Here is a 23,686-nt window from a genome sequence, read left to right as displayed (position 1 = left end):
AAACGCATTTAATTAGTTTCCTTGTAGCGGCAAACCTTGGTACTCGTTTCGTTAAAACTAATGTTATTTATTTAATAGACTAGCAACAGAGCCCATTGTGGTTAAATACAACGGTATCTAGTTAAATAATGGTTATGAAATCCATACACCACTTTGCTCACTAATATTTGGTACAGATTAAGCTCATGACATTAGAATCACACACTTAACATAAGAAACACATTTAAAACACAAATGCAAATTGTTAACGACAAGATTTAATCAAAGAAAATTCAATTAAATAACGATATAAAAATAAGCTGTTAAATTATTAACTCATTTTTCGTATGATTAGATTATGCATACTGGTAAATCAATTATTGTCATCTCTAAAAATAATTGTTTTTTCTTTTCCGAGTCGGGTTAGCTCTTCTACCAGACCGATTTTCATAATTAGCGAATTTCCCATATAGGGAATAAGCTATTACCGTAGTACTCATGGTAAGACCTGGACCCGGGACCGATTAATTTTTTCGTTTTGAGGTCCCTAGATGCCAAAAACACCATCAGTTCAAATTCATATATATATATATATATTTATATATATATTTATATATATATTTATATATATATATATGTCCGTTAGCGCGATAACTCGAGCAAAAATGATCCGATTTTGATGAAATTTGGTACAAACGTGTAAACCTACATTTATTCGAACGAGTTCGCGAACCAGCATGATCGGACTATGGGAACAGGGGTTTATGGGGGGTATTATGGGGTAAAAATAGGGTTTTCCTATTTTTGACCCTAAAAACACAAAATTTTACAATTTCTTTTCACACCATTTTGTAGAGCATAAAAAAACAAATAATTTAGTATATTGAAGCGTTATTGTGCGCCTAAAGGTTACGGAGAAAATTCCAAAAAACTGTAAATTTAAAATCCCCATGTTATTCTTATGGAGAATAAGTCAACTGTTGTAGTTTGCTTGTTTATGAACATATTTTGATCGAATTTGGAAAATACATTAATTTCTTACCAAACTATTAACATAAAAAAAAACAGTTTTACCCTCCCTGTTGCAGCAAACCTAAGTACTCGTTAAACTAATTCTATTTAAATAGGGAATAAATATGATATTTTTAAGGAGGCATTTTAGTGTAAATCCTATCAGGCTAATGGAAATTCGCTTAGTCTGCAGGTTTGCTGCGGCGGGGGTATTTTGGCCTTAAGCCGGGTTTACACTATGTAGCTAAACCTGCTACATAGTAGATTTGTGTAACATCTAGCAATGTTATATAACATTTGCTAGAAGTAGAAAAAGTAACTTTACAAAAGTGCTATATAACACTGCTATATGTAGCATATCCTGCTATATATAGTTAAAATTGTGCTATCCATCGGGAGTCGGTAAATATATAAAGAAATACGTGCTACATCTAACATTGCCATATGTAGCAATGATATACATATATTTTTCGTCTAGCATCTGCTATATGTAGCATTTAGTGCACACAGTTCACAGTTGTAGCCTCCTGGGTGCGAACGGTTTTGCTCAGCGATCTTTGTTTACAATAGAAGGACTGGAAACGGAAAGTGACAGTGCCTAGGATCGGGATTATATTATAAACTTAATTGAACTGTTCCGTGGACAACCGGCGTTGTGATCATACGTAAAACGTTTTTAAAGTTACCGTCGCCTTATTTGGCGTTTTAATTATGGATTGTCAGCGTATTAGTCATCATTAATGTCCCGTAATAAATCTGCTACACTGTACTTATTTCTCGAGAAGCGGTCAAACCTAAAACTTGCTAAAATCTTCGCTCCCGTCTGTCTCTCTCTCTCTCTCTCTGACTTCCAAGATCACCACGATAGCTGCCACGAACAATGTCTCTTCAGCGCACATTTCGATACGGAATGCGAATGAGGTTGTGCTACATATAACATATATCACGAGCACCAGAATCACTAAAATTGTTTGTAAATTTTTCATACAGCAAAAGTTATAAAGCAATGTTATATAGCAAAAGTTATATAGCAGGTTTTGCTACATAGTGTAAATCCGGCTTTAAACTTAAGCTATGGACGCACCATAGATTTGCTATTATAAGCATCAGCACTCATTTTGACGCATATTTTGAGTTATGCACAATCTGCATCCCTGTACATTACTTACGGGAGTTAAATTTGTTTTTTTTCGAGTTCGTTTGGCTCTTCTACCGGACCGATTTTCATAATTTTGGTATCAAAGCTATGCAAGCACATATTTGTCATCATTCATCTATCAAATATATTACCCTACGAAAACAATTAAACTGGATTTTTTCAATTTTTACTTCAATTAAAAATGTATTCCAGCAGTTACATTATCCTATATGTTTTTATCTAAAAATCTTCAGTGAAATACCAGATTCCATTGGAATTATTGATTATTGAAATCGGACGTACCTAAAGCACACTGCTAAACCATAAACGACCCAAATTGTTTAAAAATGGAGTTATCTATCATCGATTTATAGTTAAAAAGATCTTGCTTGTAACCTCAACAGTACCTAGGCTAATTGTCGACGTTGGCGGGTTTCACCTAGCAAATCTTAAATAATCAAACTAAAATTATTTGAAAATCTACACGCATTGCTTTCCAATGACCCATTAGTTAATAAAATCGGTCAAGTAGAACTCTAGATTTAGTTGTACAACAATTTTTAAAACTGAATTACTAGATTTAATTGAAAATCAATTAAGACAAATGGAAATTGGTTTAGTCTGCAGGTTTGCTGTGGTGGGGGTATTTTGTACTACGATCGTATTTCTAAATAGTGATTATAACCACTATTATAACATTTTTCAGCATTGAATTTCCTATAATTTGATACCCAAAAAGTAATTTTTACGAATATTAAAATTTTGACACTTTTTTCAAGATGGCGGCCAAAAAACGTATTTTGCGCCACAGTACGGATGTATATTTTTAGTATGCTGATTAGAAGCATACTACCTACCATTCACAGCAAAAATCATTTCTGTTGCAATTAGTTCCACCTTAAGCTATATTTTCGATTATTTCTACTGTACTAAATACTGCAAATTTTAGCTCAAAAGGACAACTGAGTAAAAATGGCAGTGGTTTAAAGATTCAAAATGACAGATTCAAGAAATCTATGAACGGCTGCTATTTTCGACTCTGTCCGTTTGATTTCAATTTTGCGGCATTGTATTCTACTAGTAAAGGCCTTTAACTTGGTGTACATATGAACTGCTAAGATTAAAAATTTTCTTCTCACTCCTAGTGGGACGTCCTCCTGTATCACTGAATAATGCGTTGAAATTATTTTAATGTCCAGTATTTTTTACCCAGTTTTGAAGCTCTACATTGATTACTGTTTTTAATTTCAACTATCCTGGGCAGTTGAAATTAACCTGAAACCATTGAAATTAACCACCTTGTATAATATATAGTGTATACAAAGTTGGTACTACAAAGCATGTGCACACTTCATGTAAGTAGTCACACTTTAATGCTCGCCACAGGGTCACTTAGTCATGATTACATTAGTTGACTGTACCGCAGATACCACATGCCCACACATGCCCACACATGACCACACACTGACCACACGGACCACACTGTAAGCCTCCCAATGAAACACCAAACGTATAAGCATAGTAGGGGGCGATTGAGTTTACTGTGTTGGCAGGATGTTTGAATTTTTATACCATAGGGTAACATCTGAAATCGCTTATTTAGTTGTGTACAAAGCACTAAAAATACCGTTAGTTATAGACAACATGTGTATAGATAAATAATATTAGTGGTTTGGGGTGTATTTTATACTTTCAATAATCTGACTCTACTAAATAAAAAAAATGACATTAGATTTCTTAAATGCAATACCATGCAAAATGTTCTAAGTTTAACATTGTGAAAAGGGGAGCTAGCTGGTCTAGTAGTAGAGCAAAGGGCTTCGTTTCCCGAGGTCCCAGACTCAAGTCCCGCCAAACACTAATGAATTGTATGTAATAAATTGATAATGCCGCGTCCCTCTATGTCTAGCCAGAAGTAATGTGTAAAATAGTTCTGGGGCAGAGCATAGCGTCTTGGGATAAAAGGGTGGAACATAAAATTATAAAATGTAGTAAAACAAATTACCAGCTACAACATGTTTGACGACTCTTGTGGCCTACAGTGAATCACGTACAGTAAACCGATTTCAATTTCAGATTTAAGCTGATTTGTGCATTAGTTACACACTATGATATTTATTGGTTTTGTAATTGGTCAGTTTTAAATGCTAATTTTTCGTTTACGATTTTAACTTGTTTGTGGCTTGGAATTTGTTATGTTTTATGTATTCCCAATTTTTTTACTTTATTATATGAGATTTGAGTGTTATTTGTACCCAAAAAGTTCTTAACAATTCCTGGTGAAGTATATGTTTTGTCTGTAGGTATTACTGTAAAGTTGATTGATTAAATTGTGTATCGGTTAGGTTCTACCAAGTAATTGAAATGATATTTTATGAGTACTTTGCATACTTTGAATATAACTATTTATATATTGTTTATATTAAGATACAACCTAATGGAGACTACTGCAATATATTATTTGTGATATAAAATATTACCTGTTGAACCAATCGTCCGTGTACCGTGGGTAGGGGTAGGGATCATTGCTGCTGAAGTCGTAGCTGGCTCGAGCATTCTGGAATATAGTGCAAAACATACTATAAACGCATTCAGATTATAACGACCTTAGCAGTGTTGAGTTATAAATAAAAATAAAAAATACAAACCATTGAAAAAAGTTTGTTTATAAATACAGATTAATGATCTATATTATACAAAAGTTTTTTTTGTGAAGATTGCCTTCAAACAAATTACAGTATTATGGTTATCGTTTCATAAATTATGAGTCATTTTAATTAGATATAATCTGCAATATTTGCAACTTAATTAATTACGTTTGTACTCCCACATAACTTTTAACAACAAAATAATCTAACAACTATGACGTTGTAAAAACCCATACACAATTATTTTATGCACACGACCTAAAACAACACAATGTTTTTCATGCCATTTTTTTTATTCTAATTCATAGTTTTAACCACCTAAACATGATAATTGTTATATATTTTTCTAAATATGAAGAGTGGTATACAGGACCATTGTATACTGTACTTACATAGTTGTGTTTCAAGTCCGGGTGCATATAGTCCACACCTGCAACCGATACAAACGGTTCCGTAATATCGATTTTACCTTCAGGCAAAGCTGTTCAATGGTAATTACTATGGCTTTGCTCCAGACGTGTGTCAATAACAAAACAATATTAGTTTTAGTAGTTATTTCCCTTTTAGTATGTACAACAAAATTCTTACTATAAACGTTGTATAACAAATAATACAATTCCAACAAGCTTTTAAACTGAAAACAATGTCATACTTTATGTGCATGAAATCTGTAATATATACTACAGCAATATTTCTGCATTGAATACACAATTCCTATTACTATGTTATATGATTTAACGACACTTTTTTTAAGCTCAAAACTCGAATGTTTTTTACATGTGTAATTTTTAAACAACTGTTTTGCTCATTTACGAGTATATTTTCGTTATCTACTAACAAATGTATAAAAGAATCTTACATAAGTGCTATGACATTTCAACGTTCAACATTATTAAAAGCAATGATCTTTGGCAATGGAACTAAGAAACCTAATTTTTTATAAAAAAAATTAATACACTTTGCCTACAAATTTCACAGTAGTCTGGCCTCAATTAAATATTCTATAAAAGCACTTAGTCAAAACAACCATATGTGAAATACTGAAAAAACTATTTTAAATAGGAAAATTCTAAAACAATAATTTTTGTAAGAAACCATTTTTAAGGCTGTTTACTCGTGTGCATCTGTTTAAAATGTATATAACATATTTAACAAATTTCAATAAATTTTGTAATAATAGTTTCTGATCTATTCAGCTTACACAGCACATTTTATGTGTTTGATACAAAATGAATTTTAATGTACGGCATTGCAAAGGTAAGTTGCTACATACCGTCATCCATGATGGCGGTAGTGACGTTCTTGCCGGTGACTCCCTGGGCCCAGGCAGCCTCCACGTTCAGGTCCAACTTGGCCTTGCCTCCGTTCTGTCCCGTGTTCTTCAAGTACCATTGGAAGGGAAAGTACGGGTCTGTGGGGTCTCGCTGGGGTCTCATGTAGGGTACGAGGTTCTCCACCTTGAGAGGGTTATAACCTCGCTTTACCCTCTTGAACCCGGTCATCTGGACGGCTGAGTGAACCTGGCAAAATCAACGAGTATAATCTTACTACCTGAACTTACTACCATATTGTAATCTTAAATGTGGTGTTTTTCATTGTGGTTTATCAGTACAAATCAAAAAGTGTGTTTAACTAGTATTAGAATAGTGTGTTTAAATAGAGAACTTAAAGAGTCCGAGACAGATTATTAAACACATATATTCGCCAGACAACCTAACATCATAAACCAGCTGTCTACACGGTTGTTGGTTATGGACGTGAAATGTTTCGTGTTACGAGTGTCCAACAAATTGCATCTCCATCACATCAAACTCTGACTGTATTTTCCGCACATTATCATTGGCCTGTTCTTGTAACGCAACTGGTTGACTTCATCCTCGGCTTACAAATCGAGGTTTCACTATAATATGTAAACGTAAGGCGGTTAAAAGAACATTTGAACAGCAGTTGAATAACCTTTACATACATAGTGATGTTGTGTTGTATATTAATCAAACTGTTTTAAGTTTCATATTAATACTACACCCAAAACAACACTTCGGTTTGGAGAGAAATGTATTAAAAAAACACTACTGAAAATAAAAAAAAACGTTACATTAAAAAGTTTGTGGCTTTTTATTCGAAGATTCTGGAGATAGATTTTCACGATTTCTGTTAAATGAAAGATAATTTTGAGGGGAAGGAGATGTTGATTTCATTATGTATACGTTTTTGTGTCTGTGATATAGGAAATGATTTTAATTTTTTAAGTCAAACAGCCAATGTTAACATGTATGTTAATTTCAGTGCAATATAATTTAGCTTAACAAACAGATGAATTCCTATCTGCAAAGTGTCACTGAAATCTTAACGTTTCAAGTTGTTCAAAAAAAACATTGATGGTTGATATATATTTCATGAGCAAACTACATGTAGTTTTTTCCTACCGTAAAAGATTATTTCTGTGTTACGAAATGTTCAACTTTGAACTATATATCAAAATAATTTTCATCTAAGCCTAATCAAGTTTTGTCGTGAATAAAATTAGTGTTACTATAACTTTATGCTAAGAATATTTGAGCTCATGTCAGAAAAGTGTTATCCTCTGACCTAAATAAAAATGTAAACCTGTGAAGTTTACGATATTGATCTAAAAAAAAACTAAGTGGTTGCCAAGAGCAACCAAGAACAATCTATACCATACCATAACTAGTGCTACCGTATGGTTCAGGATTCTAGTCAATTAAAAAAAAAACTTATGTGTTTGATTATAGTGCTGTTAAAATATATGACTCAGTTCAAGATAAGGAACATTGGAGGATACCAACAGAGCTTAGAAAAAATATTATATAAACAACCAGATATAGTCACGGCCAAAAAGCCTATGTTGGAAATTGAGTTGTTTATACAGGGTTAGTAAAAAGTGTGGAGACCCCCTGTTATTTTTTTAACGGCCCATACATGAAAAACTAAACTCGGCACACCTTTATGACATGCTATGAATTACTTTTTGGGCATAACTGTCACTTGGTGTACATCCCGAAAATGGGGGATTTTGGGGGAAACTCAAAAATTTCAAATACAAAGACCCTTAAAGCAACCCCTCATTTTGAAGGTCCTGGTAAAAGAAAACCAACAACGCAAACTAGAGGTCTTTATCTCAATCCCGTAAAAAATGGCAGCCAATTGAAATTCTTAGAAGTTAAATTTAACTTACAGCTTTCCAAGTCTGGAGACCCGCTGTAAATTTTGTAGCAGCTCACACTAGGATAACTAAACTCTACACACCTTTTTGGCATGTTATGAAGTACTTTTTAAGCCTAATAGCCACTTGCTTACCAAACCCAAAATGGGGGATTTTGGGGGAAACTCAAAAGTTTTAAACGATAAGCCCCATTGAGTGACTCCTCATTTTGAAGGACCTGGTAAAAGAAAAGTAACAACGAAAACTAGAGGTTTCTATCTCAATCCAGTAAAAAATGGAAGTTGATTGAAATCTTTATAAATCAGAAATAACTTTGCAATTCAATTGGCTGCCATATTTTACTGTGTTAAGATATAGATCTATAGTTTGCGTTGTTCGTTTTATTTTATTATGACCTTCAAAATGAGGGGTCACTCGATGGGGCTTATCGTTTAAAACTTTTGAGTTTCCCCCAAAATCCCCCATTTTGGGTTTGGGAACTTATGAGAATTTCAATTGGCTGCCATTTTGTACTGAACTGAGATAGAGACCTCTAATTTGCGTTGTTGGTTTTTTTTTTACCAAGACCTTCAAAATGAGGGGTCACTCGATGGGTCTTTGTATTTGAAACTTTTTAGTTTCCCCCAAAATCCCCCATTTTGGGGATGAACACCAAGTGGCGGTTATGCCCAAAAAGTACTTCATAACATGCCATAATGGTGTGCCGAGTTTAGTTTTTCTAGTATGGGCCGTTAAAAAAATAACAGGGGGTCTCCACACTTTTACTAACCCTGTATAGTACACATTCAAGATCAATCAACATCAGATATCATAATTGGTTAGTCTTTGTTTTTTTATTAACAGATGTTTTATATTTTTAATCTATTTAAAAACAATAAGAAGAGTGGCAGTAAGGGGTTTAAGTTAAAAGGAACACAACAATTTTGTTAAAGAGCAATATGTTTAAATATTTGTTAATGTATCAGAAATAAATCTGTTAATGATTCATTAATATTGTAAAGGTTCTTATTATTTCACACGAGTTCTAACAGCTAATATGGGCCAAAGAAGATAATTTGATCATTAAATTTGTATCTCAAAGACCAAGAATGAGATAGAAAGACCACGTATGCCTAATGAAAAACATTATAGTAGAGGTAGGTAATAGAAAAGAATCTAGGTGACTTTTGACAAGGCCGAAAACCTTTGAGGGTTTTAGTGGTCAGAGTGGTAAAGGTGAGGTAATAGTGTCTAATGGAATGTGGTGTGTAGCTATTTATAACCAGTGTGGATATTATCCTCCATCACTTAAAAATGTTTCCTACAGACGAGAGGAGCTGCTGTCTTATTGTAAACTCCTTGAATTTGTTAAAAATAGGTTGCCACGAGACGTTATGTTTTACTAGGGTATTTAATTTTAAATGTGAAAATAAGCCTTTATGTAGGTTTATATGTGTATAACTTTTTTGCCTGCAGCTTTAGAAAATTCTGGATTTTTTGTATAACCGAGTGATTATAGGGCGCACTTTTACATTTGAAGTTCGATTTTAAGTGAGGCCGTCACCAGAACATGATGCTATTTTCAACTAATTAAGTTATAATTATAATATCTTACAAAAGATCGTCGTTTGATGGTAACAAGACCAGGGGTTGAAGTGGTCGGACCGTCTATCTCCAATAAGAACGTTAAGAATTCGCAATAGCGTAGATAAATACAAAATTGTAAGCCCACTGTTCTGAATCAGAAACCATATATAACCGTTTCAACCAAATACTTGATTCCCGTGCGTACAACAGACCCACAACTAGTATACGTGTATTTGCAGAGAAAAGAATATCATTTCAGTTTTATTTTAAAATGCAAATAAACTACAATAGTAAATAAATGAAACACTGAAGTAAATAATGGGGGAATGGCACTGACACATATGGTTATTGGTCATTTCTTAAAAATACAAAAATAGGTCATGTTTAGAATCACAACATAATACAACACAACCAAGTAGCAACTTGCTGCACAACTAACCTATCAAATGTTGTATTTTTAAATTACTTATGAAAGATAAAATTAAAAGCATTAACTTTTACTTTCCAATGAAAATTAATTTCGCTCTCCAAACAAGAAATGTTCTTCAATAGCTTGGATTTTTACTAATAATTAAAAGCCCCGAAAGGTTGGGTAAAATTGTCACGACAGAAGATAATTATTTCTTTCCCTGGTGGAGAGAATCAATTACTGAAAGGAAGACCGTACAATGTTGGTTGAGATGATTGGATTTTAGAAAGCCCTCATTTTAATTTGATCCAACCTTACTTACTTATAACTGAAATAATAGACTTTGCGAGGATATGCTGGTGCAAAACAAATTATTTGCTGTAAGAAACTTTGTTCAACAGTTAAGCGAGAAATGTCGTAGGTCGCTATTGCTTAAACTCTGTTAAGCGCTACTATTGTTATAACTTTAAGCTGGACCAAGTTGCCACAAACTGCCATCAAGCTTTATTATCGGGTATCAATCGTATTAGTTTGTTGAGAAACATTCTACGGCAACTCTAATGAACACGCCGAGTAGTTTATAGTCCGCAGAGTTTAAAGTTGTACTTTACTGTGATTAGCAAAGTTATAAATCCACGTACCTAATGCTTTCAAAGTTATCAAATGCATGTATATTACCTCGTATTTATTTATTAATTTGATAGTTTATAACAGCATGTAAGCGGTTGGTCTTACCAGGGGGTCGACCTTCAGACGTCGTGTATGGGGAATGCTGCGCTTGCTGCGGGCGTGAGGCAGAGCAGCGTGTGCGAAGTGGAACTCACTCTTGGACCCCAACACCTGCAAATTCAACCATTAAGTTTTACTAGAAAATATAGTGATTGTTACATGTCATCAAATGATGAATAAATAAAAATATGCTTTGTTTCGAAGTGAAAATATTTGTTTGGATAAAAAATGTCTCTTTAAGCATTTGTCCTTCTCAAGAACAATAATAAAAAATGTACCCTCGAGTTTGGTAAAGAATACAATATGAAACGTAAATTTTAGGTTAATTACAGTAACTACAGTATGACTAAATATATTTCTAAAGCCATAAGTGATATCATATTTAGCTTACTGTCAATTAAGAGACTGAAATATTACATATATCTGTTATGATTACATATATCTGATATGTTTAAATATATCTGATATGTTTAAATATATCTGATATGTTTAAATATATCTGATATGTTTTAATATATCTGAAATAAGAAAGAATACATATTAGATAAGAAAGAAAGCAGGTCAGAAACCTCAACATCCATACAAAAACTAACCGTTGAGCGAGAGAAGAAAAATTAGGCGATGATCACTGCAGTGCTTGGAGGGAAGGTGATATTGAGAGAAGAGAGGAGATATTTCTAACTTTGATATTAGGTTTAAGAAATCGTTTAAATTTTAATTCCTACAACCAAGGAGTTATTGGTAAACTATTAGAAAAAAAAATTGTTGAATGAATTATTCATATTTTGTCAATGAATAGTTATGGATTCCACTTAGTAATTTTCTTACAAATTCTCAACTCTTTTACTAACAAAAATTATTCAGGGCTATTTTTAGTTGTAATATAATGAATGATAAATAAAATGTATCCATTTTGAGTTGAATTTAAACTGTGTTCGACATTGGTGTTAAAATTAAGCGTTGGGGTTAAACAATGAAGAATATTTTATATTTTGTTTAGGGAGAAACGTTAGAGCTGAAATAGTTAAAACAGTAACGTTTCTAAATACGTTAAATAAGCTTAGCACATATTAAGACTCTTTTGTTTAAGTGAGAAAACCCACGAAGAAAGAATTATTGCAGGGCTTCAGGGCTTGTTGTTAACTCATTATCACCAAGTAGAGTACTTTAAGGAAACATTACTTCAAGTTTGCCATGAACAATGTGTTCATAGTGTACGTGGTGAGTGGGAACAAGTGGTTAAAAGTATTTATATAAAAAAATGTTCATTAGACACATACAAAAATCAAAATCTCTCTGTGTTTGTGCATTGTGGGTTTAATCTAGAACAGAATCTAGAAGTTATTTACCTAAAACACGTTCATCAGACTAATATTATTTTTACAAATTTTTGTGTACATGACTGACAAACACCAATTGCGTAGTGAAGTAGTAACGCAGTATTAGATTATATAGGTAATAATTGTGATTTGTGAGTGAGTATATAGATTAATTCCATATTAGAAAAATAATTCAGCTATAGCTATAGCTAGCTGACAACAAATATTATACCTTTATAATAATGCAGCGATGAGACAAATATTTATTTACAATCACGTAAAAAGGTGCATGAAACAGAACGTGCATTTCAGTTTGACCTTTTGTTACAGGTCATTTTCCTTTTCAATTTTGCGGAAACCTTATTGACAAAATTTATTATGTTGCTTGAAATAATCAAAGATTTCGTAGCCACATTATCATCACGCCACAGTCCTGGCATTTTACCTTGGTTAATATTAATTTGAATATTACATCCATATGCCGTTTCTACTAATAAAATGCTGTAACACACTTTTTTACTAGACTACTAATACTGCCCTAACTGAGATTATTTACAACTGAGGTAAAACGGGCGAAATGTACACGTATCTCTAGACTAAACTTTGCTAATGTCTTTAATAATTTTTTTTACATCATTTAGTATGCCATCAGATAAGAAAGGCAAGCCAAATCATATAAAGCCCATTCCTGATTCCCTTTTTCTTAAGCCAACAAACAAGACCGAAGTAGAAAAGATCATAAAAGAAATGAAAAATAAACGGTCGGCTGGAACAGATGAATTGTCACCAAACCTGTTAAAAGAAGTTGCAGACCTCGTATCTAACCCTCTAGCTAACTTAATCAATGCCTCCTTTGAATGTGGCCAGTTCCCAGATGCCCTGAAAACGTCCATTATCAAGCCACTCCATAAAAAAGGAGATCGCCACCTCTGCGACAACTACAGACCTATAGCCATAACATCATCTATATCTAAGGTATTTGAAAAGATAATACTACTAAGACTATTAGAATGTTTTACAAAAAATAATATTATTTCAGAGAAGCAATTTGGGTTCACAAAAAATAAAACCACCACAGACGCAATGACTGACCTTATCTCAAATTTAGTAAATTCATTGGATGCAGGGGAACATACAATGGGCTTTTTTTCGATCTGAGCAAAGCCTTTGATATGGTGGATCACGCATTGCTTCTTGATAAGCTTTCTTGTCTTGGAGTGCGAGGGCTGGCACTGCAATGGTTTAAGTCATTCATTACAGGACGGAAGCAGTTTGTGATGATTCAGGCGGTGGATGACTTAGGATATCTGAATACCTACCGCTTATCTGAATACCTACCGCTCACCCCATTGCGAGTCTGCTCGTGGCGTGCCTCAGTCCTCGGTCCGGTGTTGTTCCTTGTCTTTGTGAATGATCTTCCATCAATTGTAAATTCTGGAAACATTTGTCTGTTTGCTGATGACACGTCGCTCTCGGTTTCTGATCAAAATTTCGATGAACTCGAAATAAAGGCCTTTTTGCAAGCGAGCTCCATGATGCAGTGGTTCGAGGACAACTCATTGAGTCTAAATGCCAGAAAAACTGAATTTGTAAATTTTTCTATAAGTTCAGCTGGGAAAAACAAATACAATTTCCTTCTGAATGATGTTGAGCTCGAGGCAACTGATCAGGTTAAGTTCTTGGGATTGGTGCTCGATAGAAACCTGCGCTTTCATTCCCATATTGACACTGTGTGCAGAAGGATTTCTTCGGGAATCTTTCTTCTCCGCCAACTTCCTAAGTTTGCAAAATGTGATGTTCTAATTACAGCATATTATGGAGTGATTTTCCCGCACCTGATATACGCAGTGCCGGTGTGGGAGTGTGAGTGTGGGAAAACGTCTTTCCTTTTCCGACTCCAGAAGAGGGCAGTTAGGGCAGTCTTTGGTTTGAAAAGAAGAACATCTTGCAGGCCATTTTTTTTTAAGAGGCCTTTATTTCATCACATATTTTAACATTTCCCTCAATATACATTTTGGAAACTTTGATTCTCATTAAAAAAAAACTTACACCAATACCAATCTTCACTTACACATTCCTATTCGCTACGTAACAATTTTCATCTTAAATTACCATCTCATTCAACTACATTTTTCAAGAGACACTTTCATTACAATGGCATTAAACTTTTTAATCTCCTCCCTCCCTCCCTTCAGCTGGTTGTGTCCATTTTGCGGTCGTCCATTTACCGGTCAAGGGTAAAATCGTCCATTTACCGGTCAACCCAAAAATCTGGAGGGGTGGGTCAAAAATAGTTTTCCATTTTGCGGTCACATATTTCTAAAATCCCGAGAACACGAGAGCCAGGTTGATGACTCAGTGGTTAGCCAGGCCGATGACGCGTCGGTAGATTGTATACCAATGCACCAATAGTATGTGACCAAACTATGCAATAAACTTATTCAAATCATGAGTAGTACTGTAGGTATGTGTATTTGAACATTTGGTACTTATGGATTAAACGGAGGCCACATTTTGTCAGCGCGCTGCAGCGGTTATGTTAGGTTGGGTTATCGTAAATATTATGTGTGTAGGACTTTCCTCGCTTCGTTATGAATCGAACGATACCAGACGAGTTATACTTTCTATTATGATAACCCAACCTAACATAACCGCCGCAGCGCGCTGACAAAATGTGGCCTCCGTTTAATCCATAAGTACCGAACATTTTTCTTAAAGAGAAATAAAATAAGTTTTAATCCTTTAAAATAATGATTTACCAACAGGGTGCAGCAGTATTATTTTTTCATTAATGAAAACATCTAATTTGAACCAAGCAGCAACAAAAAATTGATACGCAATGAGAACTGACAAAGTATGATTTTTTAAAGTGATGTTTATGTTTTAGTTTTAGGAATAATTTCTGATATTTTGCAACTCTTAAATATTTTTTCCCTCTATTGTTTAGGTGAAGTGGTTGAACATTATGGTTATGGTAGGTGTGTAATTAATACTATAATATACCGTAAATTTAAAGACGCAAATTGTATTAAACTTTGTCCTCCATTGAAAACGCAAAGCTTGAGCATAACTGCAATAAGCATTTTATACTCATATGCCAATCCCGTACGATGGATGGGTACTCTGCTAGTAAATAATAAATAATAGTTTTTATAGAAATGATTAAGACCATTCAATAGGAAATTTAATTTACTTTAAGTATTTAATTTACTAGTAAGTAGAACATTTACAAACCAAAGGTTATGAACTTGTAACCAGCATGCCACAGTTTTCAAAGGTAAAGAGTTGTTTATGTAAATAGATGTTTTTAAAATTGTATTTTTTTATTTGATTTTTTTAACTGATGTATATACAGTCTACTTGTTTGTATATAGACTAGTTTGTTGAAGTAAACGGCCATTTATAATATCATCAGACATGATTTGTGAATTAAGAAGAATCTGTCTGTTAAACAGGATACAGGATTAAAAAATTTTTTTAAGTCAAAACAATCGTAGAAAGGGTCGTATCTTTACTCAGAGTGTTAAATAGATTTAGGCATATATTAGCTGAGAATGTAAAATCACAAATGGTTAGATGTCTGGTAATACCAATAATAAATTATGCTTTGCCTGCCTATGGGTTTTCTTTGTCAGCAGAAAATTTGAATTTGATCACATATCAAATATCAGAAAGAAAGGTGAAATGTTACTAGTACAGGTTGTTTGCGTCCTTGAAACTATTGCCATAGTACATAAAGTGGTCAAAACCAACAGACCCTCTTACTTCAAAGATAAACTAACCACTCGAAAAGTAGTACGAGATAGGTACACAAGACAGGATAGCCGACTGCATTTGCCTCGTGTAAACTTAGAATGTAGTTAGAGGGGTTTTCTTTTTTCGGCCCTCAGGAATACAATTCCTTACCTGAAAGAATAAAAAATTTCAGTTATAAGGCTTTCAGACAAGAAACAAAAAATCTATTTGTAAAATATAGGTTAGTTGTATTAGTTTTAATTAAATTATTTGCTCTCTTTTATTATAGTATTGAAGACTGTGTACCTGACTTGAGTTGTTTTGAAAAGCAGTGTATTTTTGTACTGAAAACCGCTTCAAATAAAAGACGTTTTTATTCTATTCTATTTAATATAAATGTGGCTCCGTCAACAACTCCTCGTGAAGATCTAAAACTCGACATCTGCAAACAATCAAGAACTGTTGCTGCTCTATGTGCATGGAACCTATTCATTCAAAATAGTCTGGTATTCTAGGAATCAAAACCTGACCGCAAAATGGAAAACCTCCCCTCCCTAGAGCCTCCTCACCCCCACACTTGACCGGTAAATGGACTGACCGGTAAATGGACTGACCGCAAAATGGAAGACACCCCTTCAGCTGGAGTCGGACTTGAACAGCTTTAAAAAGCAAATCAAAAAAATACTCTTGGCCAAGGGTTACTACAGTGTTCGAGATTGTGTCGCTGATGGGTTTAGTTAGTTAGTTTTTTTTTGTTGTAAGAAGTAATTGATATTGTTTTATTGAAGCAACATTGTCTATTGTTTATTTTAATTTTAGTTGTATTGTTTGACATGACCAATGCAAATTTTGTATCTGTTATTTTGGTTCAATAAATTAGTTATGAGTTATGAGTTATGAGACTAATTATATTACTTTTATTTTAACTCTATTTAACGGTACTAAAACACTTATACTTAAATAAGAACTAGCTATATATAACTCGGAGAATCAAACAAGCATCTATGTGTGTTCCAAACTGTATAAAGTTTAGAAGCCTCCAAATTAAAGATATCTTTGGAGAAATATTAATAATATCGCGTTTTTTGTATGGATCGTTGACATTCGTGCAAACAAAGGTCAGACACTTTTTATAAGGACGATAGATAATCTAAGAGTATTGACCCCAACGCCCCATTATTGTTTTGAAGTTATAGAGGTATACCGTCAAAAAAGTGTATCACCTTTATATGAAAGTATAACAACCCAAATGAACGCACGAAAATAAAAAAATCGGTAAGTAAGCAAACGTTATATTGACTCACAGGACAAAAACTCACTCGGCAAACCACTTTAATTATATAACATTAGATTCCATTTTCACTGTTTGTTAACACCTCTTACAAAGTCCTTGCGCCATTGAAACCTTTAGAGGCTTTGCCCATGGGAGGTACAGGATTTGGAAATGCCAGTGCTACATTTATAAACATTTTTTGTGTGTTCTTGGTCTGCTGTGTATGAAACAAAGGTAGGCAACTGCTTTCAAGTTTGTCTAAGAAATTCGGATTCAGGCGGTGAAAGACTTAACATTAAGAATTACTTTCATTCGACTTTCAATTAATTATGCTTTTTCTTGTTATCAACCACACATTATCACGACGAAGAAGTCTAGTTTAAGATGTATCTGGTTTCGTGTAATCCCACCCACTTCAAAGGCTTAAGGAAATCATCCAAGACTGCAATTACCGAGAACTATTGTCACTGTTAATGAACCCACCTGAATAAACCCTTCTTACTTTGCAAATTTTGTAAGTATCATATTGTTTGTTACAAACGAATAACCATTCAGTGTGAATATTCAAATCAAGTATTCAATGAGTACTAATTACGTACTAACCAAGTTAAAGTGCTAGGACTAGGTCGTGATGACAATGTGTGGCCACAAAATGTTTTATTATTTCAAGCAACATAATAAATTTGATCAATAAGGTTTAGTAAAACTGAAAAGGAAAACAACCTGTAATGAAAGGTAAAACTGAAATGCACTTTTGCGTGATTGAATTCAATACATAAATTCAGTGTCCAACACTAAATATGATTTGGCATTTCCAGTTAATTCCAGTTAAACGCCCATTGCAATTACTAAAAAAACAGCTGGAATGTTTTTAGTGGATAATCAAATGTGTTGGGTTTTCTTAAAATGAAATAGTTATAGTCGTAAACACACTTATTTTTTCTGTTTGTGGCTTGGATGGAAAATTTAAAACCAGTTTCCACATTGGTACACCTAAACTATTGTTTGTAAATAACCTAAATACCTAAACATTTTCAGTAAATAAATATGAAAGTATCAATACCCATAGTTTTATGGCATTCTACCTTTAGGTATCTTTTAGTTACCAAATAGGAAAATAAGGTTTTACAAATGTGAAATGGCTTTTAGCTAAGTTAAAGTCCACCTGAGCCCATTCTCTGCTATAATGTATTAAAGTGTTATAAAGCAGTTGGCTTAGAGAAAGGACTGCCTTAACGAAATACACTTTTATAAATAATTGAACTGTTTGATTATAAGGTAGAAAACGTTAATTGCTTGGCAAATAACATAAGTAAGTATGATACACCATTGGTGTGATTGAGTAATGACTTGTTCAGAAAACCATGCGGGTAATAAATGGTTAATAGCCTACAGCGTATTTTGTCTTCGTATCCGCAATTTCCCTGAGTCTGCACTAAGGGTAATGATAGTGAAGGAAGTTTGTCTCATATCTCTTCTAAGGAAATCTCATTCTTTAGATAAAATTGAATCAGCCACCTGGAACCTCCTTTAGTGTTTCTCAGTGCCGGGCGCCTGCGTCGAGAACAATGTGATGTTAACACAAATACCCTTGGTACCACAACCAAGCGTAAGGAAATATATAAAACTGTAAACAGCATGTCTATATTTCAGCATTTCAATACATTTTGGTAATTCGATCAAACAATAATTAAAGGAAACTTTAAATTCCAATCGTTTTTAATTACAATTACTTGTTTATTTTACGTAGGAAAGTTTTTTAATGCCAACAACATGAGGTAAAATTCTAAGTCCAAATAGTAGCTTACTTTGAAGCAATTTTCAAAGTAGTACTAAAGATTTTATTCCAAAATATCAACGATATTTATAAAGAAAAATTAAATCTTTTATATATATTGATAAAAAGCTCTTAAATGTTTGCCTTACCATAAAACAAATGATACTTGCGTTATGACGTCACGTAAGCACCTTATGTTATTTAAATAAGTGTTAACTTTGATATTTTAATGTTTAACACCGTGTGAAAGATAAATTGTTTGAATATTTATATGAATATTAAATAACATAGATACATATTCCATATTTAAACATTAGTATGTTATATTTTATTTCTTTGTGTTAAGTCATAAGTAGTTAGAAAACACAAGCATTTCACCACTATCTTAAGCTTAAAGTTGGCAATGCCATAACAGATTGACCGCTTACAATATATACTTGGATGGCTTCACCCAGAGAGATGCCTGTGTATACGATCACTCTTGTTAATACTCACACAACAAGAGAGGCAGGATTCTTATAACACTTGTTACTTGTTAACTAATCAAACGTCGTATTTCCTTGATCACTGATTAAAATATATGTTGTAGACTACCTGTTTACAAAGAATTCTAAATTGTTGTAAACAGAGCAAAATATAAATGCATTAGATTAGAAAGTAATAAACATATTAAGCCACGTTTAATGAATGTTTAAACTTAATTTATAGCCGATGCAGTAATCTGTGTAGTAATTGAAACACATAAATCATTTTAATCCACTTACAAGAACGATACGGCGGATCCCGACTCGTATAATTGTTTTGCGTGGTTATAATTAATATTTATTAATTTTATGAATCCAATTAATAATAGTTTGTATGAATTTAGCCTATTTTTCTTAAATTTGTTTGATTGATCAGTTAGTGGAAAACAAATTGAATATTACTCTGAAAACCTATTCAGGACGTATTCGTAATTTAATATAACGCATACAATATAAAATGTCTTTGTGCAAAATGTTCTTGTCTCAATTATTTGCGTATTATAATATTGAAAATATACATAGGTTTTCTATTATTCACATTCCTAAAAGACGAATGAGTTTCTGCTTAAGTGCCGGTAGTAAGGTCACTTTTTCAATTTTTTTGTAATCTTAGATAGTACAAAACCAGTCTTGTATTTATTATTGTTTACTAAATGTTTGATATGTACTTTAAATTATAAAAAATAAGTTTCTTTCCAAACCGCATTTGATTTAATACGTCTTCTTAATATTAAATTCTATGAATTGACTCTGATTTGGCTATGAATTGGAAATGGCTCGGAGTACCAAAAATATTAGTTTTAGTGAAGTTGTATCTGCTTAACTATTTCAACTCAATAAGCTGCATTCTTTCATGGCCATAACAATTTTGTAATTGAATATTTCATTGGTATACTTGATGGAAAACATGGACATCATTATTTTTCATTACAATTACAACCACGTAAATGAATATCAATGAAAAATTAGATGTCGGATCATGTTATTTCAGACTGCATTTAAACTGTTAAGTCATACATAGTGAAAATTATTATTGTTACTTATGATCGTTAGATTATTCACGACTTTTTTTATAATGCTCGTGCTAAAATATTAATGAACGCTCATTATTCACGGAAAATACTGGACAATCAGTTTTTAGAACAACACATATTTGGAAGGTTGTAGAGGTATTTTGAATGTTGGGTAAAATGTTTCCTCTTTCAGGAGGTGAGGAATACAACATTTAAAAATATATAATAGACATCTTTATTCAAGGAGGGTTAATTACAATTTAAGATGTCTCGCAATTGATTATTACATTCCTTACAAATTTGTTTACAATACAAAACCTATTTGGTACAATTATTCTGATGTGTAGATGAAATCATTCAGATTATAATCATGTATGTGGTCCAAATGTATACACATTAAAAAGTAAACACAAGCTTTCAGTTGAGAAAGCGTATTTTTACAGCAATAATATTCCTTACGATGTTTGGGCTCTTGTTGTAGATTACGTCAGAGAAGATTAATTGTATCTTCAAATATGGCGAAAACAACCTTGACCTGGAAATGCACCATCCCAGGGCTCATTCGGCTACTATTACATGATTTTATACATACTAGTCTTCAAACAATAAATTAAAAATTACACAATTATTAATTGTTTTTTTATTGCAATTCGTAGTTTTTTTTTCAAACTACTTATGTTCGATGAACTATGGTAACTAAAATCATGGCTCTGTAACTATGGTTGGACTGAAACTTCTGTGTCTAAAAATAGCATACTAAAGCTATAAAAACGTCTTGAATTCCAATTATAATCTGTATTGCATACTTGAGTATCAATATAATTTTAATTTATTAGCAGGTATTTTACTAAATTGTAAGTTACTTTTTGTTCTCTCAATTTAACTTAATAATCTAAGGAACAAAGATTTCCAACGAGTAAACAGAGCAGAACAAAAAGCTAGCAAACAAACTCAGAGGATTACTGCCTTGGTTCAATAGAAAGTAAGAACTGGAAAAAGTGTTTGGTTTGATTTATAAGTTAAACTAAACTTAACTAATCACCGCTAAGTAATTTACGTAATGCATCGGTTGCTCCGGTCTTTAATCTCTAGAGTGCTTCTGTCTGGAGGATAAAACTTAACTAATTATTTTAGTTTACGTAATGTGCGAGCTTCTGTGTGTTGTTATAGACCTTATTCTAGATCGTTACGATTTTGAGATGGAAACTTTAACCAATCACAGTTACGTTTCCCTGATCTATGAGGTGTGTAGCAATAGGTTCTGGAGTGGGGAGTTAATTAATTTAGAAACCACCGCATCTAGTTAATCAGTTTGACTTATTTATATGGTCTAGATCGTTAGGATTTAGAGAGTAACGTTTTAATGAATCGCTGTGTCATAACAAAACAGTTTATCTTTTGAACTAAGGTTTTAATTAACTTCAATATGATTAACAAGTTAGTAACTGTTTCCATTCCATTTCCATTTTCCCATTTTGTTTTGTCATGAGAGCATGAAGCTCCCTGACTGCAAGCCCGGTACCTATAATTAAACATACCCGGGCCCCATGATGTAGGCCGAAGCTAATGCACCAACCTTTGGCACATCATGGGAGGATGACTTAAGGTCATCAGGCTCACCGGCTGCCGAAGCAACCCTTCGGAGAGAGGGTTTCCCCTCAATCCTAACCAGGGATACCGGCTACTTGTTTAAGCGTCACTCCTCCTGGGTTCCCCCAGGTACAAAACCCAGAAGGACCATAATGGAATGCCCTGACGCATTTAGTGCAAGCAACACTCGGGACCTATCCAATCCCTGACAGGCAGACCCCGCCATCAAAGCCAGGAAGAAGGGGACCACCAGCAAGCTGATGGGGGGGAACCCCAACCACCTATTTACACCACTACCCGATCGAAGCCTTACCCAGTTGCTGGGAAACCAGAGGTGACCAAGGCGATAGATCCCTGAACACCCCTAGCGGGCTTGAACCCAGCACCCGATCTAGCACTTCGTCTGCCCGTCCAGCCCAACATCACTGCCAGGCCATCAGGGTTTCCCAAAAGGAGGCAGGAATAGAAGTGGGTCCCACCCGGATGAACCTATCCACCAAAGGTGGCGACACCCTTTGTTCAATTGAAGTTCCAGAGAGAACTCCCCACACTCTAAATAACCATACCTTCCGGTCTCGGAGACAGGGATTGGCTGATGGAGTGCGTCCAGCCGTTGCCCTCACACTGCGGAAAGTTACGCTCCACTAGAGTGTCCCCGTGAGCTTACGGGTACTTGCCCGATTTCACCCCCAGGAAAGGCTACTTCCAAAGTCGAGGATATGCCACACAGAATGCTGGTCGCACAGAGCAAGCAGGCCGAAGCCCAAAGAACCATAGTCACAGGTAGATGGGAGATTGATGGCGCACTTCCACCTCTCCAAGAGCTAAACACCCGACCAACCTGGATGGAAGAATGTCACTGGAGGCTCCCCTTAAGGGGCTGGCGCTTACCAGACGTCCATGACTATGGCCTACTTGAATAGCCGATACCAACACCGAGCAGTTACCTCCCCTTTGGGGGCTAGGTTTTTCACCTCCCAGGACGAGGCTACTTCCAGAGCCGAGGATATGCCTCACAAAACTTAACTGTTAGTAACTGTTTGCCAAAAGACTATCAAATAACAATCAAATAAAAAATTCATTAGCATATGAAATCAAATGAAACAAAAGATGATATTATATCACACGCCAAAGAGTAATTTTCGTAATACACCGATTTCCCTGATTTATAAGGTCAAAGTCAAGAGCGTCAGGTTGTAAAGCGGAGAAACTTGCAAATTACCACAGAGTACGTTAATGCATCAGCTCCTCTAATTAATTGGGTCTGGAGCATTAGGGTGTAGAGGAGAAAAATTTTCAGAATGGACATAAATATTGATGTTAGCTTGGGGGTGATAATTGATTTGTTGTCCACCAGTTAATTAAATTATAATGTATATCAATTTTATTTCTAACACAAAGGTTTTTTATTTACTAGGCCTACTCATTTTTGCGGTTTTCATTATGTTCCATGAAATGACATAGAATGACATTTTACGCGAATGAATCGTCCCAAACAGTTTAAAACCCTTGTTGAATTATTCATTCGCTCGATCAAACTTGGCTCCAGAGGAGATTATGCAAATTGATCAGGTCGATCTTCTGTAAGATCAATGCTAATGCCTCCAGAAACCAAGTAACAATATATAACACGGTTACTATGCAAGACAAAGAGGATTACCAGGAAGAGAGAGTGTCAATAGGAAAATCTAGCAAATTGCAAATTTTCATAGTGGTTTATAGACCTCTGCTAAATATAACTTTTAAAATAGTTTTATTTCAGAAAGAGGCAATAGGGTTTAGTTAATATAA

At 34.1% G+C, this 23,686-nt stretch overlaps 1 protein-coding gene across 1 annotated transcript in view; it reads right to left on the bottom strand.

Annotated features, from left to right (window-relative positions):
- Positions 1 to 23,686, bottom strand: part of LOC128985528 (neuroendocrine convertase 2) — a 105,707-nt gene that overhangs the window by 34,246 nt on the left and 47,775 nt on the right. Inside the window, exons 2-5 of the mRNA XM_054405116.1 lie at positions 10,671 to 10,775; positions 6,050 to 6,296; positions 5,169 to 5,206; positions 4,609 to 4,685 (exon numbers count right to left, since the gene is read on the bottom strand). Coding sequence (XP_054261091.1) covers positions 4,609 to 4,685; positions 5,169 to 5,206; positions 6,050 to 6,296; positions 10,671 to 10,775 — 467 coding nt within the window. The remainder of the gene's footprint in view (positions 1 to 4,608; positions 4,686 to 5,168; positions 5,207 to 6,049; positions 6,297 to 10,670; positions 10,776 to 23,686) is intronic.

Source organism: Macrosteles quadrilineatus, unplaced genomic scaffold (assembly GCF_028750875.1).
Source record: "Macrosteles quadrilineatus isolate MER2022 unplaced genomic scaffold, UCM_ALF_1.0 Scaffold_1__1_contigs__length_201487025, whole genome shotgun sequence".
NCBI classification, from domain to species: Eukaryota; Metazoa; Arthropoda; class Insecta; order Hemiptera; family Cicadellidae; genus Macrosteles; species Macrosteles quadrilineatus.
Note: the sequence above shows the minus strand (reverse complement) of the source record. Positions and strands in the feature narration are given on the sequence as shown.